Source organism: Pseudorca crassidens, chromosome 4 (genome assembly GCF_039906515.1).
Source record: "Pseudorca crassidens isolate mPseCra1 chromosome 4, mPseCra1.hap1, whole genome shotgun sequence".
NCBI lineage: Eukaryota > Metazoa > Chordata > Mammalia > Artiodactyla > Delphinidae > Pseudorca > Pseudorca crassidens.
Window position 1 is genome coordinate 116,705,346 of NC_090299.1, and position 27,735 is coordinate 116,733,080.

The 27,735-nt window shown below is 36.8% G+C and overlaps 1 protein-coding gene across 3 annotated transcripts in view; it reads left to right on the plus strand.

Moving 5' to 3' along the window:
- The window catches only part of CDS1 (CDP-diacylglycerol synthase 1), a 69,078-nt gene extending 43,023 nt beyond the window's left edge, over positions 1-26,055 (plus strand). For 2 of the 3 annotated variants that reach the window (XM_067736498.1, XM_067736496.1), the window contains 8 exons: positions 4,321-4,379; positions 6,092-6,174; positions 7,930-8,017; positions 10,628-10,696; positions 13,473-13,625; positions 15,205-15,324; positions 17,396-17,499; positions 22,989-26,055. In XM_067736498.1, the coding sequence (XP_067592599.1) occupies positions 4,321-4,379; positions 6,092-6,174; positions 7,930-8,017; positions 10,628-10,696; positions 13,473-13,625; positions 15,205-15,324; positions 17,396-17,499; positions 22,989-23,118 (806 nt within the window). In that variant the 3' untranslated portion in view covers positions 23,119-26,055. The remainder of the gene's footprint in view (positions 1-4,320; positions 4,380-6,091; positions 6,175-7,929; positions 8,018-10,627; positions 10,697-13,472; positions 13,626-15,204; positions 15,325-17,395; positions 17,500-22,988) is intronic. The other variant, XM_067736499.1, reaches the window with a different exon arrangement.
- Positions 26,056-27,735: the final 1,680 nt, after the last annotated feature.

A 27,735-nucleotide genomic window follows, 5' to 3' on the forward strand; every position in this document is an offset into this window, starting at 1 on the left:
TTCTATATCTGTTATCATTTTACACGTGTCCTAAATATGGTCCTATTAAATGACCATAAGCACTCACTTTATGTTTCTCTTGTTTTTTTAATTTCCAGTGCCTAGCACAGGGTCTGGCATTTAGGTTCCCAATACACATTTACTAGATGAATGATCAGAGGCTGAGAACATGCACATCCACACACAGTGCTTTTTAGAGAGATTTTTTTTCAGCATCAGTGTTTTGGTTGCTGGGTCTTGAGGCCTTACTGGTGATTCTTGAAGTGATTAGCAACATTCATGAGCTTAGTCTAGCAAATGAAGGTAGACTTTAAAACAGGAGTAAGGAAATAGAAAGTGTGCTCTGTTGAGAGATTTGTACCTTTCTCTCAAATTATGCTGATAAAAATCTCTGGAATTCTTCTCGTTAAACAGCATTCCAAGGGTCCTGCCCAAATTTTAGTTCTGCAGTGGTCAAATGACTTTTATAGGTCTTAGCAGATTTAAAAACCAGAGACAACACAAGCTCTTTCATTGACGTTGAATTTTATTAAAATAAAATGTATGTATATCCAGGTCTGACCCACTCACCAAGGCCCACCACATTAAATGACATGTTTAATATTATACCAGATGACTCACTGACTAGGACCTGGAAATCATCCTGACACTTAGATAATTTTGTTGTAAAATGAATTTGAGTGATAGCAAAAAGAAAATTATAGGAACAACATTTTCTCTAGAGTCTGGATATATTTTAAAAAGATCTTGGGGCCTTGGATTTGGGGCTCTTTAGAAACCAGAGCAACTGTGTGATTACATGTCTAGTAATGATGGGTGAATAAGCTTAAGATGTTGGACCCTTAATATCATCACCTTAAGATATCTTTATCCAACCAGTGATAGGCATATTAAAGGCGTATTAAGTTTAGTGGTTTGCTTGTTTTGTTTTGTTTTGTTTTTGCTTGTATTTGTGCATGGCTAACTGTTTTGACTTCTTTTTAAAAACCCTTAAGGGTAAGTTATAACTTGAATATAATACTTTGAATTCAAGAAAAATCAATGGACTTATAAGATTAAATTATAGCTAAAATTAATGCATGATTAAGAATGTTTTTCCAAATATCCTGAATATGTTTTATCTCAAAGGATGGTGATGAAATCTTTGAAAGATGTCACAAACAACTGTTCATAAAGGACTGTATCTTCAAAACCACTTACAGTTTTTAAATTCAGATGATTAGAATCTATACACATATCAGTCTTGTTCTATACCTTAAACTCACTGTGCAGATTAAGAGAAAACTTTTCTCTATCTTAGCCAATATAATGGTTGGTTTGTGTGAATTTCTACAGTGCACGTTCAAACTTTTTTAAAACAACTCAGTTGTATTCTAGTGGCTGAATATGGGCACACATAATGCAGTGTGCTTCTGAATTTGTTGAACATGATGTTTGAAATGTTTTGGAGTTAGATTAGTTAGGGAAGTGTAATGAAAAATACAGCCATGTGAAAGTAAAGGATGAGTCAGTAAGCTCCAGTATTTAATCCTGGGTCCATCTTTGTTTTTTGAGTTAAGGACTGCATGTGTTTACTGAATTGGTTAATCACCAATAAGAAATTTTAAAAATAACTTGATTATTTCTTTATATTTTCCTGTCTCTTCAACTAGATTATGAGCTCCTTGAGTGGAATGACTATCTTATCCATTTTTTTGTATCTTGTGTCTAGTGCGCCATAAATATTTTTTGATTGTCCATTTTTTCGGAAATTTCCTCTATCCCATCTTTTGGACTTTTCAGTGTCTTTTTTTTTCCCTTCACTTCTCCTGACTGCTTTAGAAATCTCATTCTTTTTTGTTCTTTTTGAATATAATTGTCTGTAATCTGTTGGGTAACTGGCTCTCCCTAACCACCTGGGAACTCCTTGATACTGGGCAACAGGATATACACATCTTTGCATGGACAGCACAGTGCTGTTTATATAAATGGTGATCAGTAAGTGTAACTAAACATAATTATATATCAAGAACTGTATGTTAGGAAACTTTTTCAATGAATACTTTTGTTTACAATACTGTAACAAATCCTATGATTTTAATTGGAAATATAACCGTACAAATGTTCTTTGTTAATTGGGGAAAAAGTAAAACTATGGATCTAAATGTATAAAGTTATGCTTTCCATAGATTTATTGAAATATAGCATGTATGTATTTTTACACGGTTAAACATAAAATATACACATAGCTAGATGGTTGTGAATGAAAAAGTAAACTTATGTTTCTTTTTTGGATTCTTTTTCTTTGAAAATAATATTTAACCTTAGATATGCTAGGAAAACACTTTACATCCTCCTCTTCCACATTAAGAGAACTGTATTATTTTAATGTATCTAGGAGTCAGATAATTATATCCTTTATTAGAGCACCCTAAACAGCTGCATTGCTACTGGTTGATTTAACAGTGAAATTGGATCAGGTAAAAGTGAGTTGCCAAGACTGTCCTGGATAAAAATCATCATTAGGAAAGTACTGAATAAGTCTGCTGGTAATTTTATTTGAAGAAGTGCTTAAGGGTGAATGGTATTATATAATTTCAAGAAAGAGACCAACCAAACGTGTTGTACTAGTATTTGTGAAGAGGTAATTCATAGTTAATGATGTTGAGAGGTTCCCGAGGCTGTGCAGGGAGAGCCAGAGAGGTCCGTTTGGACAGAAGGGGAGGGTCCAGAGGCATCTGTCTTGCCTCTGCTTTGCTTTTACCCTATTAGCCTCTGAACCAAGTCCAATCTACCTTTAACCATGGACCAATGGCATAAAGCAGCATAGAAATTTCATTATTCCTTAAGCAAAAAAATAAATCTACCTGCTATTGAAGAGAAATTTAAAAGCAATGATTTTTAAAGAGGTCTTTTATGCTACTGGTGATTTCAGTGCCATGAATTCCATGTTTTAATCTCCCCCTGCCCCACCTTGCTTTCTTTTTCTCAAGAAAGTGACATATGGCTGTCAGTTTGCCTCTACTCAGAGAATGTTTCCATATTTCTTTTGCAGTTCAATCAGTTAGATTCTATAGGTGACAAATAGGAGGTGAGGTAGGATCTGGGAGCCAGTGTGCATTCTCTTCCTTTATCATTATCCTTTACACTGACATTACAAATCGGTCATCAAAAAATAGCTGCCGGCAGCTGCTGTTTGATTCTTTGCTCTGGTCAGAGTAGTATCAACCTTGCTTACTCCAGTGGGTAGAATTGCCTTGGTAAGTATAACTTAGATATACAAAGTCTAGTACTTTATTTCATATGGGATAGATTAGGTGACAGTTCGTTTTCTATCTTAGAGAACTCTCTAAAGATATTGCAGAATAGAATGCATGAGTAGCTGTTTAGCTGAAATTAAACTTGGCTTATGCATTTCCAGTATCTACTTCTGTAAAAAAAAAATTATCTTTAAAACTTCACAGATATATTGGGCAAAAAGTGCTTCATATTGCCTCCCATTACTTAGTATATAACTATTAGATTTCATTTCATTAGGTAGAATTTTTATTTAGTAAAATTTTATGGTAATAAATTTGTAAGATATAAACAGAAACACAAATACTGTTTGTACATCATGAAATTATTAAGAGTATTATGTTTTACTGTAATTATTATAACATGGGTCTGAGAAATTTCAAGTCACTCTTAACCTGAATCTTGCTGATGATAGTTTATGGAACCACAAGACTCTTGAGAGTCATTAGGATCTAAGGGTTTAACTCTTTTCTAGCGCTGTGATCCCCAGTAAATTAATGAAGTCCTTTGTGTATTTTTCTTCATCTGTAAATTGGAGATGATAATGGGTACTTACATCATAGGAAGGTTGGAAGGGTTAAATGAGTTAATGCTTCTCAAATGCTTATACAAGAGCCTGGAACATAGTAAGTGTTCAGTAGATGTCAGCTGCCATAATAATTATTATTAATTTTTATATTATATAGAGATTGAACATTCTACACAGACATTTGATGGATTGACTAGCAAATAAATTTTAGTGAACTGAAATTCAGGATCTGTTTTTCCATGTCCACACATTAGCAAGGGACTAATTCACTTAATTAATGTAGAAGATGTTTATTGAATTTATGCCATGGACTATATTAGGCATTTTGAAGAATACAGGGTCATTTCCCTCTAGAAGCTTTTACTTAAAATGCTTAATAGAAGAGCAGGAGAGCGTATGAGTGAGTAGCTAAAGCATAGCTAGATGTGGTATAGAAATTTGGCTTATATGAGCTCAGTGAATCTTAAACTTTGTAACAAATTATACAATAAGCCATGTTTTTTGTTCTTGAACAGGTTTCTGCATGTTTGTGCTGAGCTTGGTGAAGAAACATTATCGTCTGCAGTTTTATATGGTGTGTATTAACCATTATTCTGTAGTCACTGTATGTAATAAAAACCTTTACCTTTATTTTTTTCTGTGGTGAGAAGATATAATCTAATCTTCTAGTTGCCTAAATGTGAGGGATATTTGAATTTTGGATTACTATTATATATAAAAAGTTGAAGTTGAAAATTTTTTGAGGATTTAAAAATTTTAACTGTTTCCAAAGTTTTCCTAAAAACTTTTTCTTTGAATATTTTCAAAGGCTATAAAATTAAATTCAAGTATTTGGGTTCCCTAAATTTGTAGAAATTTGAGGTGTTTCCACAGTCTCCTGGACAGTTAGTAAGTCTTGGAAACATCTACCATCTTTTTGTATGGAAAGTAGCTATGTTTACTTGCCCTTAGCCTGGGCATAAGGGGAACAGAGCTTACATTTTCTTGGCAGCTATAGTTAGTTATACAGTCACATGATTCTTCGTGGCCAAAGATACTTCATTCAGTGTATCATTGAACAGTGTTCAGTGTTTTATGAAGTTTATCATTGTACATGATGACCTTCTCTTATTTCCTTAAAAGGTAGCTAATTATAAGACTGTAAAACGCAAAATGTAGTATTTAGATCTGTGAATTCATGTATTAGTAAGGCTTGTTTTGGATTTGGGGTATATTTCCTATTTTTCATGCTGTGCTTTTTCCCATTAAGACATCCTGCTGAGCACCATAGCTGGGAAATTGTAGTATTTCTTACATTTCTAATTTCTGGGGGTCTTGAGAGGAAAGAGTAGAATTCTCAGTGAAAATCTAGAAACCATCAAGACAATTAGAAATACTAGAATCTGCTATGAAAATATAAATGGTTCCTACTGGAAAAAATCATTTATGCATTTGGAAGCAATCAGGGTAGAAGAGAATTGGATTGTATAAGCAGATGAAAATTAAAAAAAAAACCCAACCAATATAATATATTTTTTGCTGAAATGGAAAATAGGTTTATTTTGAATAAATCAAAATCCTAAGAATTTTGAAAAGTCATAACTTCCAATAAAAATTATGAGACTAGTACATAGAAATGTTAGCGCTTTTTGTTCACAATTTGCTTATACTAATGATGCTAAAAGTGGTTAAAGTGGCCATCTCTCAGGCTAGATGGAATTGATGAAACACAGAGGACTTTGAAATTTGAAATGGAGTACTGTCATTGCACAGAGCTGTGAAGATCAGCTTTCAAGTATGAAAAGATTGAGTTTAAGGGCAATTGATCCCTGCTGGTTTGAATCATTTGAAGTTAGAAATAACTCTTTATTGGAAAATGGTACCATAGTGAACTCAGAGAAAAATCGTTTTTAGCAATTCTAATAACTAGAGAATGCAGCCAGAGTAGAGTTTTAGCTCCTATCTAAATGCCATAGCAACAGCATAAACTTCTCATTATCATTTTAATCTCATGATTCAAGATTATGTTTTTTTTAATATGTCTTTTTTAAACTTAGTAGTGTATCTCAGTATTATTAGCATTCGATTTGTGTATAAATTAAGGTTACTTTGTTAAATGTGTTCATGGTTTTCAGATCTCAGTAGGCACTAAAATTAATATAATTTACTAACGGCATTTATTTTGTATGACCTTATCTTATGAAATGTGACCAACAGTCATGCTAGAAATTTGTGATTCAGAATTGCTTCGTGGGCTGCACTGATCCGTTGTGTTCACTAATTGTTGTATTGTTGTGCTATTAACAGTTCGCATGGACTCATGTCACTTTACTGATAACAGTTACTCAGTCACATCTTGTCATCCAAAATCTGTTTGAAGGCATGATATGGTAAGGGGACAGTATTATGCTGCTTTATATTTAAGTCATAGCACTTTTAAAGCTCTTTTACATTCGACAATGTCTTACAGATTTCTACTAAAATGTACTATTTGTTGTTGCTCTATTCCATTAAAATAGCTTACTGAGTTTTGCTTACTGTTTGACAACTGAAGACAAATGCTTTGTTAACAACTGGAAAGCTTCCTTATTCAGGTTTCAAATAAAATGCAGGAAGTCCTCATAAAAGCACCAAACAATTAATTACATTTTCAGGTGTTACTACACCTTAATATGACTTTTTTTAAAAAAACAAAGAATTGTGTTTAAAAAGAGTGTATTGTTTATGTGGGATGCAAAAAAGAAAAAAGGGAAAGTTTGCTTTTCGGCAAACAATGTGAAAGTTGGGTAAGTTCTACTCTGCCTTTATAATAGGAGTTGGTGTCCAGATTTCGGGTATTTGGAGTTACTTGCTATATAAGCAGTGGGTTGCAGATTCAGAAAGCATTTTTATCAGTTAAAAATTAACTTAAATTATAACAATTATTATAAATTAAAAATAAGAGTGGAGAAAAACTTAAGATTTTAAGAAATCTGACTATATTTTCTCCACATTCTTTTAAAATACAGTAATTAAAATCTTCTATAATTGATGGGTTTATTCAAGATAAATTTGTTCCCTTGACAGGTTTGTGTTTTTTTAACCAAGATATGTATGTGTGTGTAAACAATTGGAATCATTTTAAGATTGTCTTCCATATACAAACTTTTAGTTGATGGGAGGCAGTTACTGAAATTAGTAGGGTCTGTACAGTTAGTAGGGTTTTAATGCAACTACAGGCTAAGATAGTATTAAAATAATTTTTCCTGAAGGAGTTTGTATTAAGAGCTTGGTGTAAGTTTATCAGATTATACTGTCTGAACAATTGACTCATTTCTCTTTTGAAAGGCTGTTTTTAAAAAATTATACCATTGTAACTTGTTCCTGTCAGCTGAAAAAAATGCACAACGTGAACGTTGTGAGTTAAGTTTTATTTGGAGCCAAATGAGGACTATAGCCTGGGAGAACAGCCTCTCAGATAGCTCTGAGGACCTGCTGCGAAGAGGTCGGAGGGGAGGTCAGTAATACTTGGTTTTAGTGAAGGGGGCACGTGCCAGCAAGCACACATTTTGGCAGAAGGTTGCTGCTGGTCATGGGGAGCAGATGCCTCCGTTAATGATTTTAGTGCTTTTCTAGATATGAGAAGATGTAAGAAATGGGGCTCATAAAATCTTCTCCTAAAAAATATCTAACTCTCTGAAGGACTGTTCTGCCAGTGTTTCCCAGAGCACACAAGTGCCTCATTCCTGATCTCAGTGCTGAACTCCTTTCAGGGTGTGTTGGAGGTCAGCGACTGCAGTGGCTAGTGACCTAATCCTTGTAGAGCCAGATGGCGAGTGACAGTTTTTAGTTGGCATTCCTCATAAAACTGAAATTTGAAAGTCCATAGCTATAGAAATTGATTGTTTAATTTTAAAGTTAAGTTGATTATTTAATATTTTCATTAGCAATATTCTTCTCGTATGTTTATAGATTTTGCTCTGCTTAATTGCTAAATGGGCAAATTTGGTTGGTATTTATTGTGTCTGTTAATTAATCTTTTAGTACGTGCTGTGTTCTGGGCTAGGCTGCAATGTAATCCAAAGGATTATTGCATTGGTTCATTATGAGTCATAAGCTGTAGAAATAGTTGCCACTTAATCATACGGACTTTTTTTTTTTTTAAGGTTCCTTGTTCCAATATCAAGTGTTATTTGCAATGACATAACTGCTTACCTTTTTGGATTTTTTTTTGGAAGAACTCCATTAATTAAGGTAATGGAAAAATACCACAAGCAAACCCTGACCATAACTTAAAAGATTAGCCACTGGAGAAATTCCCAGCCATTTGGTGCTGTTGCACATTTTTGATTTCTGAGGTGCTTTGATTTTCCTTAGTTGCCCTCAGCAGCCACAGTGCAGAGGCAGTGATCTGTATTTCCCAATGATTCCGTCTGGTTCTTCATCAGATACTCTCTTGGCTCCTTGGTCATTTCCCCTCTCGCGTGAAGACTCATGTCATCTTTTTGCTGGTTTCTTTCCCTTGGCTGTTGTGCGGTTCTTTATTCTGCTTCCCAACAACCCTCTAAACAGGCCTGTCCTTGACTCTGCTTTCCTCTCAAGCCATCTCGTTTGTCTCCTCCTTCACCAGATTGTTTGAAAGTGTATATTATACCATTGTCACATACTCATGTCCATTTGAAAGACTTTTATACCCAAATTTGTTTTAAGAAAAAATTTGAGGTCCTACAATAAAACACTGATGAATGATGCAAGTGATAAGGAAAAGTGAAGATAAGGGACAGGAAAGTACACATGAGGAGACCATGTAGTTTTGCCTTAGATTTGGTTCTGTTTACAGTCAGTGGAGGCAAAGAAGAAAATGAAGTAATTTATACAGTTCCCATCTTGGGAAAGAAAGAAAGAAACCAACTCCTCATGGAAAAACAGACCTTTTTCTAGAACTGATTTCTTTTAAAAATAAAAATAAAAAAGCTTTTCACGCTGGGGCTACATAGAGGATTCACTCAGTTCAGATATTGGGCAAAGTCTTTTATAACATTCTGACAAATGCATTAATTGGCTATTTTGATGTAATCACATGAAGGCATTTATGGAGGGACTGAGACAATTGTTGAGATAGAAAACCTGTTTTGTTCAGAGTGATGTAAGGATAGTTTATCATTCCTAGAGGAGTGCGTGGACGGCCTGTCCTTCAAAAACACCTTCCTTAAATTCTTCCCCACATAGGAGTCCAGCACACAGCATTAAGCTGAGCTGTGGGGATACTGGCCAGTAAGCTATATACATTTTTAAAGTCTCTAAAGCTTATTTCAGCACAAGAGCAAGTGGTGAAGTAGTCAAGGATTTTATACCAGCTGAGAAGTTGTTGGCTTAGGAGCCCTCAGAGGCTGTAGAAGAATCTCACTGTCTGATTTTGAACATCAATTTCTAGTGAATTACCAGGCTGGATTAGTTGTATAATATACGCAGATGTAATTAAGCAAGTTAACCCCTAAATCAGTATGATATGGGGGGCTTCCCTGGTGGCGCAGTGGTTGAGAGTCCGCCTGCCGATGCAGGGGACACGGGTTCGTGCCCTGGTCCGGGAAGATCCCACATGCCGCGGAGTGGCTAGGCCCATGAGCCATGGCCGCTGAGCCTGTGCATCCAGAGCCTGTGCTCCGCAACGGGAGAGGCCACAACAGTGAGAGGCCCACGTACCACAAAAAGAAAAAAATTAAAATAAAAAAAATATATATATATGATATGGGTCAATTTAATTCGATGAGCTATCTTTAAAATAATCAGCAGGCACTTCTGAATTTGAGTCAACTCCTACTTCATGACAATAATATTGAATTATCCTAGGAGACATTGTATATCAGTCACTTCTCTATGGCGGAATTGTTGTCAGATTGGTCAAGAAAGCCTTGGTACTTTATAAACTTCAGGACAAGCGCTCATGTAGTTTAGCATATCACCCATTTCTATCTCAGAAACTTCCCTCCGATATTTATTTGGCTTCTGTTCCCATTGATCCACTGAAAGGAACATCACAGAGGCCGTCAGTGATCTCCTGACGATCATAGCCCTGTACTGAGTCCTTATCTTACAGAGCACCTCAGCCAGTTAGCACTGTCTACTCCTAAATCTTTTTCTCCTGCCCCTGCTTCACCAAGTTCTAGACTTTCCTCCAGATTTCTCTCCCTGAATGCTCCATGGACTAATAAACAATAGCCGGAATTTGAAACAAACAGTATTCTCAGAAGCCCAATATGTTTCTTCATGGAGAAAGACATATATAGTGACTAAAGGAGGGAGGATATGTGCATACTTGTGAGGCAAATACTGTACCTAGGGCTGTGGAGCTTTTTGCCATTTCAGAAAGAGGACTGTTGTAAGCTTGGCATTTGGGAATATATGAAAATCTGGGGTGCTGCAGAATCCATGTTTTGTTATACTCATTCTATTTTTGATCAGTAGTAGGTCAACACAGACCGTGTATACTTAGAATGAATGAATATGTCTCATCCTTATTACATTATTCTGGGGGTTTATATAAGCATGAACATTATGGGACAATTATTTCAGCATAGAGTTTATAGTCCTTTGAGTGAAAAAAGCAAATTGAGGCTATTTACAGAAACAAACATATTCACAGTATGTAGGATGTCTGAAGGCCTAATATGTGTTCGACTCTACTAGAGAGATTTGCACAAATAAATCACCATCATGGACTGAAGGAAAAAGGGTTGCAAAGCCTTTCCAATATGAAAAAAAGAAGGAGAGAGGTACAAGGTATTATGGGAATTTATTGAACATATGTATCTGTGTGTTTTGTGAGTGCAGTAACTCTTTCTAATTCTATTTGGCCTTTTTCAGTTGTCTCCTAAAAAGACTTGGGAAGGATTCATTGGCGGTTTCTTTTCCACAGTCATCTTTGGATTCATTGTGAGTTTCACTAGGATTTTTATTTTATTTATATTTTGAAAAGTGGTAGCAAGTTTATTAGTCTAGTCTGAACCTAAAAGAATTAAATCAGAAAATGCTAATAATGTATTAACTGAAGCCCACTAGACGGAATCCACAGGCATACCTCAGAGATATTGCAGCTTCAGTTCCAGGCCACCACAATAAAGCGAGTATTGCTATAACGCAAGTCACGTGAATGTTTTGGTTTCCCAATGCATATAAAAGTTACAGTTACATTATACTGTAGTCTATTAAGTGTGTACTAGATTAAGTCTAAAAAAAACAGTGTATATGCCTTAATTTTAAATACTTTATGGCTAAAAAATGCTAAGCATCATCTGTGCCTTCGTTGAGTCATAATCTTTTTGCTGGCGGGGGGTCTTGCCCGGATGTTGATGCTGCTGACTGATCAGGGTGGTGGTTGCTGAAGGTGGGTGGCTGAGGCAGTCTCTTGAATAAGACAGCAAGGAGGTCTGCCACATCGATCGTCTCTTCTTTCATGAAGGATTTCTCTGTAGCATGCAAGGCTGTTTGATAGCACTTTACCCTGCTCAGTAGAACTTCTTTCAGAATTGGAGTCAACCCTCTCAAACTCTGCAACTGCTTTACCAACTACGTTTATGTAATATTCTAAATCCTTTGTTGTCATTTCAACAGTCTTCACAGCATCTTCACCAGGAATAGAGTTCATCTCAAGAAACCACTTTGTTTACTCATTCATAAGTAATTCCTCATCCGTGAACGTTTTATAATGAGATTGCAGCAATTCATTCCCCTCTTCAGGCTCCACTTCTAATTCTCTTGCTATTTTACCACATCTGTAGTTACTTCCTCCACTGAAGTCTTGCAGTTGGAAGAATGGTGCCATTAGACTTGTTTGAGGCAGGGTTGCCATAGACCTTCAATTTGTGAAAAACACAGTACCTGTGAAGCACAATAAAGTGAGTGCAATAAAATGAGGTATGCCTGCATTGTATAGCCCAGTAACTCTCATCCTGGCCTCATAACAGAACCACCTGGGGAGCTTACACAACACCTATGTCCCAGCCCTCTTCCAGGTCAATTAACTCCCTCAGCTGATTCTCATATAAAGCTAGGTTTGAGACCTGCCGTTGTGTTTTGGTAGTTTCTAACAGCTGTTCTGCCTTGTGGGTGCACAGGTGCTGGGACGGGTGGTGGCTTTGAATAAAAGCAGAGAATGCAAATGATATTGAAGAGTTCTGTCTCTTTAACACGTGCCAGCTGCTTGGCCTAGTGGGTGCTTACTGCTGTGAGTCCAGTTTACAGAAAAAGCTTGTTAAAAATAATTGATGTTTACTTTTAGCTATGAATAATGGATATTGTTAATGTTTTAAAAATTAGTGTACAGTTATGGAATTTATGTTTTTATTCAAAGGTGTCTTGTGAGAAATCAAAAAAGGTACAGAAAAATGGCTGGATATAAGATAAATATACCAAAAAAAATTACTGTCAGGAAGTTTAATTTTTTAAGAGTCTTGTCCCTAACAGTTCTAGAATATATTCTATAGCCAAATATAGAGTGACTAATAAAAACATGGAGCTTTGAGAGGGAGGAAATATACGAATAAATGGAAATGGGCCAGGCTGGAGGGGAAAACCACCATAATTCCTGTTTATCAGTGTAGTTCATTCTCAGTGAAAATTGCGATAGAATTAAAAAAATTATTCCAGTGTTTATTTGTTAGAATATCAATGAGGTAATAACTGATGAACAGAATAATGAAAAGGGATCTGGTCCTGTCCAATGATTATACATTACGAAGAAGGGATTATTAAGTTAAATACTACTACAAGAATCTAGTATCATTAAAGACAATTTAGAAATACTACAGGAACAGCCATATCATTGGAAGAAAATAAAGAGCTATCCTATAAGAATGTAATGCATGATGAAATAAGGAGGAGGGAGCTTATATATTTTTTAATAAGTAATTTTGAGGAAACTGGTTGTTTGGAAGCAAAATCAACTTATATCCATTTCTAGTGTCATATTTGCACTTCTATCAACCATTTTTGAGCAGTATAATGGTGTGAATGTCTGTAAAAGAAAGAAAATGAACTATTGTATAGCAATTTAAATTTGTAATAAGATATTTTGTTTTTATGTATCTTCTTCCATGGCTGAGGACAGATAGTTTTAAAAATTGCAGTGATGTGTCCAGGGAAAGAATAATTTAGTCAACATTGTCTAGGTTGGTTAAGAACAATGGTGTTTTTCACCTGTGCTATTTTCTTAGTAATTTTGAATCACTGTTTATTTTTTTAATTGATGAAATTAATATAACCTTTATGCAAGAAACTTTAGTCCTGTACTCTCCCATACCTTTATAATTGTTAGCTTCTGCTGACATTAAATGTGTTCTTAAAAAAAGTAAAACCTTGCTGTAATTCTTGTCTAAATGTTCAAATTGGCTTCTTTTTCTAACTTTCCCCTTCCCTCTTTCCCTATACTGAGATTATAATCATACGGATTTCCAAAAAGTTTTGTTTTCTAATGGCTTTTTAAAGTTTTTTATTCCATCAGTTATGGTCAGTTAACTTTGAAAATACATGGCAGGATGTGAATGCGAGGAAAATTTGGCATTCTGTTTCTGGCCTTTCTGACACATAACATATATACGTTTAAAAAATTTTATATATATACACACACGCACACACACACACACACACACACACACATACACATACATATATTTTCATGCAATGTTTTACAAACGCTTGCTTTGTTATTTAGGCCGCTTACGTGTTATCCAAATACCAGTACTTTGTCTGCCCAGTGGAATACCGAAGTGATGTAAACTCCTTCGTTACAGAATGTGAACCCTCAGAACTTTTCCAGCTTCAGAGTTATTCACTTCCTCCCTTTTTGAAGGCATTGTTGAGACGGGTAAGATAAACATGGTGGGGATCCTCCCTCCCAAAAATTAAGCTTCATTTATTGCAAGAGATCGATTTCTGCAGAATTTTTAACTCTGTAATACAGATCATTGTCTGCTTGACATCAATCATATATTCTATCCCCTTGTGATTTCCCTTTTTTGTATATAAAGTGAATATTACTGTCACAAACCAGTTGTCTGTTAGAAACTTACTTGCCTAATGGTTTGAATACTGGTGGTAATTTATCCTGAAAACATTTTTAAATGTCTCTTAGATTTCTACAAATCAAATGAGTTATAATGAGTTTCACGTGTAACTGGTATAAATTGACTCAATTTAAAACTTAATTAAAATTCACCAGCTCAAAAATTACTTGATTTTTAGGGGACTTTTACTAGTACAGAAAGCTGCTGTTTCTAAAAATCACTTTCCCTTCCAAAAACACTGCTGCCATTTAAAGGTAACCTTGAAGGATGTTGACATGCTGTCCAGTAGATCCCTGCTGATCTATGCTACCAGGACTAGTGGGTGGTTGGTTAAAGTGGGGAATCAAATAATTGTGTGTGTGTACACATGAATGCATCTGAAACATTTATTATTTATTTATTTATTTGGCCGTGCTACACAGCTTGCGGGATCTTAGTTCCCTGACCAGGAATTGAACCCTGGGCTCTGGCAGTGAAAGCACCAAGTCCTAATCACTGGACCTCCAGGGAATTCCCTGAAATATTTAACTTTTAACTAAAGTTACTTTTTAAGAAGAAGGTTAACCAACAAATTATTTCTCTACTTGAGGGCTCAATACATTGATTCCAAGAATTTTTTCAGTGTCCAAGCCATCTATTATCTGCTGTAAAACTCTTTGATACTGCTCATCTTTGATTGGGGCAAGGCCGTTCCTTTGCGAACAGGTCCAAAGATTGGAGTTCTTAGTGATCTTTCTTAAACCACACCCATTATGCACTCTCTACAATTTGTAGTTTCAGTTTATTTAAAGTGGAATAAGAACTAAGAATTTACAAAATAATTTGGCTGCAGAATTCTTCTCAACTTTTCATAATTGTCTTGCTGATGTTAATTTTGGTAGAAAATAAAGCATTTTATTTTCAGGTGTTTCCACAGCATTTAACTTAATTTTAAGAGAAAGACCAACTTTCCCATCATTTGTCATATAAAATTAAAGTGAAATAAAATACAAGTACAAAATACATTATATAATTACAAAAACAAAGTGCTACTGGTAAAAAACAATGTCAGAAATTAACTGATTCTTGGTAAGCCTATGACCCAAGTGTTGTAGAAGTTTCTAGACAAATTAGAAAAGTAGCCTATCAGATTTTAGCACACCAGGCGCTTTCAGTACGCTTACACAGGGAATAGGGAGTGCTGGCTGAATAAGCAGAGTGGTAACGAGAGCTTACACATTTATTTTTTCCTATGATCTTGAAAGTTTGTGAAATTAACAAAAATATGGCATGTGCTTTGACTTAGTGTTTATATATAATGGCTCTGAGTTTAGGTGGCGTGCTCGAATACATTTTTCATGCAGTTAGCCCCAACCCCTCTCCTTTTTCTTCCCTCTTTAGGAAACAATAAGCTTGTATCCTTTCCAGATACACAGCATTGCTCTTTCCACATTTGCATCTTTGATTGGCCCATTCGGAGGATTCTTTGCCAGCGGATTCAAAAGAGCTTTCAAAATCAAGGTGTGTGTTTTAGATTCTTTGTTACAGTGTTACAGAATATAATTAGAGAATGTAATATAGTTGGAATTTGGTTCTCTTTTGGTCTCCCGCATTAAGCCGCTGGGCAAAAACTTTTCCACCCTATTTGTGTCAGCCTCACAGAGTATATATTCTTTCTTGTTAGGTTTTGGTCATGCCGTGTTAATACATTTTAAAGTGGTATATCACCCTTTTTTCTAGAAATGGCATGTGTCACTTGATGCTGGGACAGACACAGAATCTTGGTCCTTCAAGTGTTCATCCAAGAATCCAGCTATGAATTGTCTAAGTTTAGTGTCCTGTCACAGTCTCAAGTGAAGGGAAGTGCAAGAGTGCCTTTGGATATGTAACTCTCCATTCTGCTGGACCAGGGGTCAGCAAACTCTTTCTGTAAAGGGCCAAATCATACGCTAATAGCAACAATATCGCAAACTACTCAGTTCTGAAGTCTTCCACCATAGTGTGAGAGCCCCGTGGACAATACATCAATGAGTGAGTGTGGCTGGGTTCTAATAAAACTTTACTTACAAGAAACAGGCAGCGGGCTGGAATTGGTCTGTGGGACATAGTTTGCTGATCCCTGTTCCAGATACTTAAAATTAGCCCTATGTTTTGTTTACCTTAAATTCTCGTAAAGTGAGATATATTTGGCCTATTATCTCAACTCTCCTCACATGGCTTCACTAAGTTAAGACTGAATGTGTGCCATTGGGAGTTAGAGAGTGTCTACTGAAGGTGGGGTGCTCAGGGCAAGCTTCTCTGAGGAGGTGGCGTTTAAGCAGGGATACCAGGAAAGGAAGAGAATGAGTCCTGCAGAGAAATTGAAGGAAGGGAGTTCCAGCAAGTGCAAAGGAGTAGAGGAGATCAGCTGCTGGAAGGGGAAGAGGAACACTGTGGCCATGGTAGGGAGTAGGTGGTCAGACTACAGAGAGTGGTGGCCAGATCCCAGAGGCCAGGGAAATAAATACGCGAACTCAGCGAGCACTTGCAATGGGGAAGATACTACCTTAGGTGGAATGCAATATGCAAAAGTGTACAAGATGTTGTCCCTGTTCTCATGATGCTCACCACCGACTAGGGGAGATAATACACATCCACAAAGAATCGTAGCAATAGCTATGCAAGACGAGAAGCCTGTAAAGGCTGCAAACAGCAAAGTGGGATGGAGTTACCACGGCTCTATTGTGCTTGGGTTAGTAGGGAAGAGAAGGAAGGAAATGTGTTGGCAAAAATTAACCAAAGAGTTTTTCAATAGTTGTTTTAAACAGAGAAATGTTATGTTTAGAATGGTCTTTAATGGTCTCCAATCCAAGGTTTCTTGGTGAATGGTGAGGTTTCTTTTCATGTCTGAAATGAAGGTAGAATCGCTGTTGCATTTTAGAGGTTTTTAGGCTGCTTGAGTAAACGAGAAGGACAATTAGTCATTTACATTTCCTGGGCCCTGACACGTGTAGATGGATCTATACAGGGTCAATCTGCAGAGGCTTACTAACCATTCCCTTAATCTGGCCATTTAATGGACTAACATGTCCCAAATGAACTATCTATTTTGATTTCCTTTTTACCCCAACACATAAAAAAAAAGAAATATTTATCACAGTAGTAAAATATTTATTTCAGAGTAAGAACCATTAGGATAAACATGAGCTAGAACCAGTTGTATATCTGTCAACAACACTAAAATAGCTCCCCAAATAGTTTCTGATTAAACAGAAGAGCCAGCTATAAGATTAGATTAGTAATAGCTGATAGCATTTTTGATTTAGAAAAAGTTTTATTAACTAAAAAAAGTTAGTGCTAGATTTAATTAATATTTAATTAGTGTTATTTGAAAGCTGTGTGTCAATTCAATAGTCATTCTAACATAGGCACATATTCCAACATGCAGTTTTAATCTGTTGGACATGTTCTAATAAGTTTGTATTTAGTGGGAAAATCCAATAGTAAAGTATTTTCCTTCAAGTCCATGATGTCAAGGAGACATTTACAGGTAGGAATTTTAGAGCAGGTGATTTTTTTGAAAAGTTACTAATATGTTTGTTTTTTTCTGAAGGATTTTGCAAACACCATTCCTGGACATGGAGGGATAATGGACAGATTTGATTGCCAGTATTTGATGGCAACTTTTGTGCATGTGTACATCACAAGTTTTATAAGGTACTTCTAGATTTTTAAAAAATGTTTTATTAGATGATTTCTTGGAGTTCTCATTTCGATAGGCATTAGTTTGAATTCGTTACTTTTTTTGTCATTGGTAATCTATAATAGCGAAGGGAACGGTGGCTCCTGGAACCGTGTCATACTGTAGCCTTGGGCAGTATGATTAAATTATAATTATTTCCCTTACATTTGAACAAGTTAAAAAAATAGTATATGTCATAGTCTAATAGGGCTGAGTTAAGATTCAGTTAGAGTGGGTGAATGGTACTAGATTTGGAACAGCAGGAGATTTAATTTCTCAACTGTGGACATTGTGGTGACAGTGAACCCTAAGAGTTACTTAAAAAGGAGGAGGACATAATGATTCATCCAGTCCACCAGTTATTGCTTGAGTGCCTGTTATGTGTTGGGGCATGTTCTGGGCATGGATATAGCAGAGAACAAAACAAACCAAGTTCCTGTCCTCAGGGCTTATTTTCTTCCTGGGGAGTTGGAGGGAGAAGGGGCAGAAGTGGAGAACAAACAAATGTAGCTTGTCTGGTGGTTATAAGAGCCATGGAGAAAAACAGAGCAGTCCGCAGGATTATGGGTGTGTATGTGGTGGGGGTGGGGGGTGGAGAGGCGGGGAGGGGTAGGTGGAGGGTGTTGCTGTTTTATATGGGGTGCTTTATTCTCATTACTAAACTTTAATGTTTTGGATCTGCCCTGAAATGCCAGTTTGAGGTGTGAAAGCTAACCACATCAACCACATGTTTACTTTATATGCCATGGCCTCTACTGGTGTCTGAGCCTAGAAAACCTGTATTTCCTTTAGAGTTATGTGGATTGAAACTCATATTTATAGGTCTCTAAATATGCATTTTAAATATATACCCATAGTAGTGTGAGCATTTTTGTATTAACTTTTATTTTCCTTGAGCCGTCTTGTTAGGAGTTTATCTATTTCATTAATCTTTTCAAAGAATCAAATTCTGACTTCACCTTTCTCTGTTGTGTATTTGTTTTCTATTTCATTGATGTCTACTCTCATCTTTCATTCCTTTATCTTTTTTAAAAACTGTATTGCCGTATAGCTGATTTACAATGCTGTGCTAGTTTCAGGTGTAGAGCAAAGTGATTCAGTTTTACAAATATTCATTCTTTTTCAGACTATTTACCCATATAGGTTATTATAGAATATTGAGTAGAGTTCCCTGTGCTATACAGTAGGTCCTTGTTGGTTATCTATTTTATATATAGTAGTGTGTGTATGTTAATCACAAGCTCCTAATTTATCGGCCCCCCCGCCATGTTTCGCCTTTGGTAACCATAAGTTTGTTTTCGAAATCTGTGAGTCTGTTTCTGTTTTGTAAATAAGTTCATTTGTAAAAATTAGATTCCATATATGAGTGATATCATATGGTATTTGTCCTTGTCTGACTTACTTCACTTACTTTACTTAGTATGATAATCTCTAGGTCCATCCGTGTTGCTGCAAATGGCATTATTTTGTTCTTTTTTATGGCTGAGTAATATTCCATTGTATATATGTACATCTTCTTTATCTACTCCTCTGTCAATGAACATGTAGGTTACTTCCATGTCTTGGCTATTGTACCATAGTGCTGCAGTGAATATTGGGGTTGCATGTATCTTTTTGAATTATGGTTTTCTCTGAATATATGCCCAGGAGTTGGATTGCTGGATCATATGGTAGTTCTATTTTTAATTTTTTAAGGAACCTCTGTAGTGTTCTCCACAGTGGGTTTACCAATTTACATTCCCACCAACAGTGTAGGAGGGTTCCCTTTTCTCCACACCCTCTTTAGCATTTATTGTTTGTGGACTTCTTGATGATGGGCATTCTGACTGGTGTGAGGTGATACTTCATTGTAGTTTTTTAATTTTTTAATTTTATTTTTTTATACAGGAGGTTCTTATTAGTTATCCATTTTATACATATTAGTGTATACATGTCAATCCCAATCTCTCCATTCATCGCACCACCACCACCACCACCCCACCAGTTTCCCCCCTTGGTGTCCATACGTTTGTTCTCTACATCTGTGTCTCTGTTTCTGCCCTGCAAACCGGTTCATCTGTACCATTTTTCTAGGTTCCACATATATGCATTAATATACGGTATTTGCTTTTCTCTTTCTGACTTACTTCACTCTGTATGACAGTCTCTAGATCCATCCACGTCTCTACAAATGACCCAGTTTTGTTCCTTTTTCTGGCTGTACCTCACTGTAGTTTTGATTTGCATTTCTCTGATAATTAATGATGTTGAGCATCTTTCCATGTGCTTCTTGGCCATCTGTATGTCTTCTTTGGAGAAATGTCTATTTAGATCTTCTGCCCATTTTTTGACTGGGTTGTGTTTTTTTGACATAGAGCTGCATGAGTTGTTTGTATATTTTGGAGATTAATCCCTTGTTAGTCTCTTCATTTGCAAATATTTTCTCCCATTCTGTGGGATGTCTTTTCGTTTTGTTTGTGGTTTCCTTTTTCTGTGGAAAAGCTTTTAAGTTTAATTAGGTCTCATTTGTTTATTTATTTTTGTTTTTATTTTCATTACTCTAGGAGGTGGATCCCAAAAGATATTGCTGCAATTTATGTCAAAGAGTGTTCTCCCTATGTTTTCCGCTCAGAGTTTTATAGTGTTCGGCCTTATATTTAGGTCTTTGATCCATTTTGAGTTTATTTTTGTGTATGTATAGTGTTAGAGAATGTTCTAATTTCATTCTTTTACATGTAGCTGTCCAGTTTTCCCAGCACCACTTATTGAAGAGACTGTCTTTTCTCCATTGTATATTCTTGCCTCCTTTGTCACAGATTAATTGACCATAGGTGTGTGGGTTTACTTCTGGGCTTTCTATCCTGTTCCATTGATCTATATTTCTGGTTTTGCATCCTTTATCTTTCTTTAGGTTCAATTTTCTGTTCCTTCTCAAGCTTCTTGAGCTAAAGCTTAGATTACTGATTTTCAGCTTTCTTGTGTAATATATTTATCTAACATTATATATTTCCTCTTAACTACTGCTTTTTGAGTGCTTTTTTTAAGTACTTTCAAGTATTCTCATCCCACATGTTATATGTGTAGTTTCATTTTTCAGATACAAATATTTTCTGATTTCCAGTTCTATATCTTCTTTGACATGGGATTATTTAGAAGTATATTAGAAGTATATTGATTTGCTTCCAAAGAAATGGAGATTTTCTCATTCTCCTTCCTTTTTTGATTTTTGCTTTAATTCCACTGTGGTCAGAAAACATACTCTTTATTACTTCAGTATTAATATTTGTCATGACTTCCTTTGTGCCCAGGCACATTGTCTACTCAGATATACATTGTATGTACACATGAATCAAATATGCATTGTGCAGTTTCAGGATTAGTGTTGTAAGTCAACTGGGTGAAGTTTAGCTAAATCTTCTGTACTGAATTTTTTGGTTTGTTTTTCCATCTGCTTGTTCTGTATCAGTTACGAAGAGAGCTTTGTCAGAATCTCCCAGTTTTTGCTTTATATACGTTGAGGTTGTATTAGGTGTCCACACATTTAGAACTCGTGTCTCACTGTTGAATCACTCTTAGTATCATTCTATAATGCCCATCTTTATATACTACTTGTTTAAAGCTTATTTTGTTGAATATAAGTATAGCTACATCAGCCTTCTTCTTAATTGTGTTTGCATAATATTTCTTTGTCTATCCTTTTATTTTTTGTGTGCCTTTTTCCTTATATTTAAAGTGTGTTTCACTCTTTTCTTCTCACAAGGATTTTCTTTTTTTTATAACCCAGCTGACAATCTTTGTCTTTTTAATTGGAGTATTTAATCCATTTGCATATGATTTATTTACTGATATATTTGAGTATTAGTAATAAGTGGCTTTAAATCCTTAGAACTCTTTATCTGCAGAAGATGGCAGCTTTTAGAGCATTAACTCATACTTTTTTTTTTTTTTTGATCTGCTGTTCTCTCAGTAGGGAAAAGTTGTGCTGAGCCATGTTGTCCTCCATTTGAAAGTACACATTTAGATGATTAGAAATACAGTGCTAGAGCCAGTGTGCAACTAGCTGGAAGCCCCTGCTGACAATTTTGCATTTAGCTGAAGTTGCTAGAATAGCATTCCTTTTCTCTGTGGGCCCTACTCTGGGTTTATGTTAGGAAGTTGCTGAATCTTTTGAAGAAACGTAAGGCAAGTTGTGTCCTGACTTGAGTAGACTGTAGCTGCGAGAGACATATGGCTTCAGTTTCTGGCAAATGAGTTGAGCCACGTGTACAAAGGTGACCCATGGGACAGCTAATCCATGCTATTGTGCAATAAGTCATAAATTTAATTACCCATGTAGATGTCTTTCTCAGAATTCTGTGCCATTCTCCATCTTGCTTTTTCTCATTGGATTTCCCTAATCCCTCTCCACAAAAAGTAAGCCCACTCTGCTTTTCCTATTCAAGTGGATTGTAGAAATTGCAAAGAACAATACATCTACATCACAGTCTGAATTAGGTTCATTCTGAATTTAACAAAATAGCACTTTAGCAGTGTAAGTGCAGAAACACAAGTGATCTCCAGCTTATAAATGGGTTGAGTTCTAGTGTGCAAAGGTAGGAAATTGCAATCCCCTTACTGTCATGGTGTCTCTGGAGGGTGGGAATCCTGGTTGGGGTCTTTTCTGACCCAGAGTGCACCATCAGAAGGTGCAGAGAGAAGGGCTGGCATGGGGATGTTGGAGGAGCTTCCCCAGAAGGAGCCGCCCAGGGAGAGGCCCCTGCACAGGCTGGTATGATACCTGTTGGAGAGCAGTGTCACTGCCCAGTGGATACTTTACTTAACACTGCCTGGGCTTATTTCCTCCCCAGTGGGGATGCTGGGCAAGACGGGCAGGGCTCTCCACCTGCTAAAGGAGATCCGCTTTTATTTTGTTTCCTATATTGGGGTTTACCTAAGACCTTCTTTGAAAAAAGGCTGTTGTTCCCATTGTAGATCCCAGGTGGGGGCTTCAGGGCTGGGCTCGGGAAGTGTTCCCCGATGGTATTTCTTCAACAGGGTACCTTCCCTGTCTGACGTTTCTTTGAAGCTAAAGACTTAAATTATGTCTTCATGTTCTCTTTTGGTTTATCCTCATCAGGAATGGTCCTTTTTTTTACAGAATGGTTTCCGTGTCTTGTCCAATCTCAGGATTTGCCTTTTTGCAGATTTTTGTGAAACTTAGATCTGCACTCCCTAAATTGCCTCGTGTTCCTGTCTTCTGTGTTTGCACATTCTTCCCACATCTAGACTGTATGCCTCTCAATGCAGATAGTTCTAGGGTTTTTTTTTTCTCCCTTTGACACTAACGTTGGGCATTAAAGTGGGCTCTGATCAAGAGCTGTTCCGATTCTGTAAAGATTGATCCTCTGCACTTAAATGCATGGTTTATTTTAAATTACAAGTATATGCTTCCTTTAGCTCTCTTAAAATAATAGTGTGAACTTTGTCTTTTCTGCTCTGTTATCAGGGGTCCAAATCCCAGCAAAGTGCTACAGCAGTTGTTGGTGCTTCAACCAGAACAGCAGTTAAATATATACAAAACGCTGAAGACTCATCTCATTGAGAAGGGAATCCTACAGCCCACCTTGAAGGTATAACTGGATCTGGAGAGGGAAGGACTGACAGTAAAGAATTCTACAGGAAAGCACCGACAGATGACATTTTGTAATTGTACAGAAAAGTGTCGAAAATGCAATAGATTGAAGTTTTACAGACATGAATGTTTCTTCTCTGAAATTACTGTGAATATTTAACACTTACTTGATCTAAGTTATGAAATAAGTAGCAAATGCCAGGCAAAATATCCTGTACTTTTTCTAAGTGTATTTTCTGATGTTAACTTCCTTCCCATTACTTGCTAGGTTTCATCACTTAAAAGACTTGTGTTTTAAAAAGTCACAACACTATGAGTAAATTGAGGATGTCTTGAGATTGCACCTGGCAAAGTGCCCTTTGCACAAATATTTACTTTTGTAGTCGGAGTGGCTCTTCATTTCAGCAAAATGTTTTATGTAAGGCACGATAGGAAGTTAGTTCTCCTCTACTTCCTCCTCTTTCAGTCTGAAGTATTTTCTGAAGGGCTGAGTTGGATCCAAAAAAGAAAGACTGTCCACTTTTCAAAGAAGTAAGTAATCATTTGCCAGCGAAAAACATTCCACTTTTAGGTGAGTTTGAAATTCAAGAGAGAGGCTGAAATTTCTACCATTATTGGTTTGCCAGAAAGAGCAGACATCAGACTCTACTTTGATCGAATTGTCTGGAAAAACATAACCTTCTCAAAAACTTTCAAGAGAAACACAGGAGAATTCTGCTATGAAGAACATATGTTCCCATCCTCCACCCATGATCACAACAGACAGTAGCTCGGGAGGCAGCACTGGATGATGACACATGCATAGCCCACCTCTTGGTTGAGTTCTCCACTTTTGTTTCCCTGTGAACTGGTTTCCATAAGTTCTGTAGCCACGAGCATCAGTACATAGGGTAGTGAGTAGGGGTGGTGAATGAGGCAGAGAAGGGGGTGCTCAGCTGAGCCAGAGTGACCCGTCCCTGGATGCAGCTCAGCACACCTGGGTCCTAGGCACCTACCTCTTGGTTCCCGTGAAGCCCACTGGACCCTCACCTGGGAAGAAGCGAGATCTGCCTGGAAACCCATTCCCAGACTAACTCCATGGTAGCAGCTAATTTTTATCACATTCTTCTTTCACATCATGTCAGAAAATCTGAGGCTGTCAGCTGATTTTTTTTTTTCTTTCAACAATGAAAATCAAGCAGAAGTGATTCCCACCAAGAACAAAAAGCACACGAATGCCAAACCTTTCCTTTGGGGGACTGGACACTGTAACCAGATGAGAATAAATTTCTTCTCAGTGGATGTAAATAAGCTATTGTTGCTGTGTGCTCTCTACAGCTGTATTTATTGTATTGTACAGTCAGCACTGAAACCTTCAAAAATTGCCTAGTGCTCCTTGGCTAAATGTTCAGAGGAAAAATAGATATATTTTAAAGAATGTTTTGCTAATGAAAAGAGTAAATATTTTTGTTTAAATCAGAAACAAATTTTAATTCTTTTATATTTCTGTTCTATTACTCAAAAAAAAAAATTGCAGATATGCCTGGGTTCCACAGATGTCATCTTTAACTAGCAGCCTCATCATGTGTACTACAGGATTATGGTGGATATAGTTAAAGTCAGTCCCAAGAGTCTCATTTCTTGGCGTGGCATGCACTCAGTCAATTCATCGCCACTGGATGTGTGCAGTCAGCATTATTTCACACTATTCCATAAAAATTTAGAATTGGCATTGGAGGTATTATTACAGAAGGAAGTGATTATTTTTAAAATCAGGCTACCTTTAAGTTAATTTTCAACATTGCTCATTTTTACTTGCTGCATTAAAAGCTCCAAATGTAGATCATAAAAGAATTTACTTACCAAAATTTAAAAAATAAAATTAAAATTTTGTAATAGGAACTTATATTGAAAACATGGTGAATTGCACCGTAAGAACTTGGAGATATGCAGTTCCCTCTGCATTTTTCTTTAAAGTGATGAGTGAGGCACTGCAAAACAGAATTATGAGCACATTACTGAATACGTATTATAAAATCAATATTACGGTAAACAAAATATGAAGCTAGAAATATTTGGGGTCACAGTAATAGCTATCCTCAAATACATTTAGAGTTGGATGTATATTATTCTATATGTAAAAAAGTAAATTCTTAATTTTAACAACACTCTAAAGGTTGACGTTTTTAGTGTACTTTTATAGCATGTATATTAAAATAGAATATATTTTATCAAGAATATACTTTAGGGCTTCCCTGGTGGCGCAGTGGTTGAGAGTCCGCCTGCCGATGCAGGGGACACGGGTTCGTGCCCCGGTCCGGGAAGATCCCACATGCCGCGGAGCGGCTGGGCCCGTGAGCCATGGCCGCTGAGCCTGCGCGTCTGGAGCCTGTGCTCCGCAACGGAAGAGGCCACAACAGTGAGAGGCCCGTGTACCGCAAAAAAAAAAAAAGAAAAAAAGGAAATAAAAAAATATACTTTAGCTAAGATTGCCATAAAACCCTGACTTTGATCATTTTTATATTTGCACTCTGAAGAGGGTTTATATTCCAGTGTAGCAATGTGATGGCAGAAAAATGAAAGACTAGGAACTTCCTTTACAGTAATGGCTAATTGTTCCAAATTTGCTGTTTGGAGAGGTACTCTAATGGTACTAACTGCTTAGTACAAATGTTTCCTCAGTGCTTTTCCCCTTGTGGTGGTGGGTATACATTTTACTGTCTGAGAATAAAAAGACCACACCCACACACACGCACACACCACCGTTTTATTCTCTTTTATAGTATCTCTTCATTTGTAATTTGGTTTGAACAAAGATAGTACCACCTTGTTCAGGGGAAAAGAAAAAGTGGAAACAGTGTATACTGTATATGGGTGGGAGATAGCTTTTGATATGTGTCAATCAGTTCGCTGAACCTTTTACTGAAACTGAGATAGGAAAATAAAACTGAAACAAATCACATTTTGACTCTGTTGTGCCATTTTCTCTTTGGAGAGGAAACATTCATTCAACTAGTGTTTACAAAATGACAAATACAGAAATACTGTATGCTGTGTATATTTCATCACCGATACCTACAGTGACATCTTCAGGGCTGGGAATAAATAAGTAAGTTCTGGTGATCACTGAACATGTGTGTTTGTCTAGAGGTGATGTCCTCTTAATTGAAAGAGCACCGAATTTCTAGGGTACTTTTTAGTTTATAATTACGTATTTATTTTTGTGAATCTTTGATCCAGTCACCACTAGAGCTTTAAGCTACTTGGACAGTGAGAGGCGTCTGTTTTGATGGCCACTGTGTTCTGGCTCAATGCTGGCAACTCCCTAGGCCCTCAAGCTTCTGAACAAATGAAAGGTTTGGGGTCTGAAGACCCAACTGTGTACATTCCCATTTGTGTCTCTTGGACAGGCCCTCCACACTCATCCCAGTTTTCAATTTTGTGTGGTTCTAAGACAGGCTTCATTATTCTTAGTTCCTAGGGTTGTTTTAAGGGTTAAGTGAAAACTCATATGAATGTGCCTTTGTGTTCAACATAGAGGAGTTGATCCTGAGTTCCTTCCTTCTTCCTATCTGCTCCTTTCCTGTTGTCCGTCTCCACTGGGAAGAGACAGTTTGATAGGACCGAACAGAAAGGTAAGCACGTCTCTGGTCACATCTGATTTAGGTAGTGTTAATGTAAGTGTTCCTTGAATGGACACCATCATTCTGACCTCCATGGAGGAGCTGTCTGTCCTGCAGAAAGTCCACAGCCAGATCTTGCCACTGGCTCCTGAAACTTAAGAGCTTACAATTCACTCCTTGGGCGGAGGGGGGCTCTATTTGGGAATCTGCATGTAGTGGCTGCAAATAAAAGCAGATCTAGACAATTTAACCAAAATCAAAAGCCTGTCCTACCTTAATTCCATTGTCTTCCTGCACAGAAGGGGAGAAGGTTTTAGAATCATCAGATAACAAGGAGAGTCATTTAGTAAGGGCCGATAAACGGAATGTTATCTGTTGATGGCAAATTGAGTTTCCAAAATGAGCTGAGAGAATACAGTCTGGTCCTCTAATGTGTACAACGGACATGGGCGGTAAAGCAGCCTTGTTTCCCAGAGAGAGAAAATCATTGAGGGACAGCCTGCCCAAAGATGTCCTCTTGGGGAGAGAATGAAATGTCAAACTGCTCTGTCAAACTTATAGGACGACAGGTTATGGATTGGGGGTTTAAGCTCTTAGACTCTCCTTTTCCACTGTGTGTCCAGCTTGAGTTTAATGGATCCAGGTGGTTTTCAAGAAGGTTCATTGTCAAACTTCAGACAGGACCTAGAAAAGTGATAAGTTTGGAGAACATTCTTGAGTAATAAGTATATTTTTGATCAGTTTTAATAAATCTCAAAACTTTGTGAAGGAACCAGAAGCTTCAGCTAGTACAGGTAAGATAGACACATTTGAATCATTAGCAATTCTGTTTTTTTTCAATAGCTTTATTGAGATATAGTTTATGTACCATAACACTGTGCAACTATTACCACCTCTGATTTGAGAATATTTCCATCACTCCAAAAAATTCCCTGATGCCCATTTGCAGTTAATCGTCACTCCAACCCCCAGCTTTAGGCAACCACTGATTTGCTTTCTGTCTCTATAAATTTGCCTTT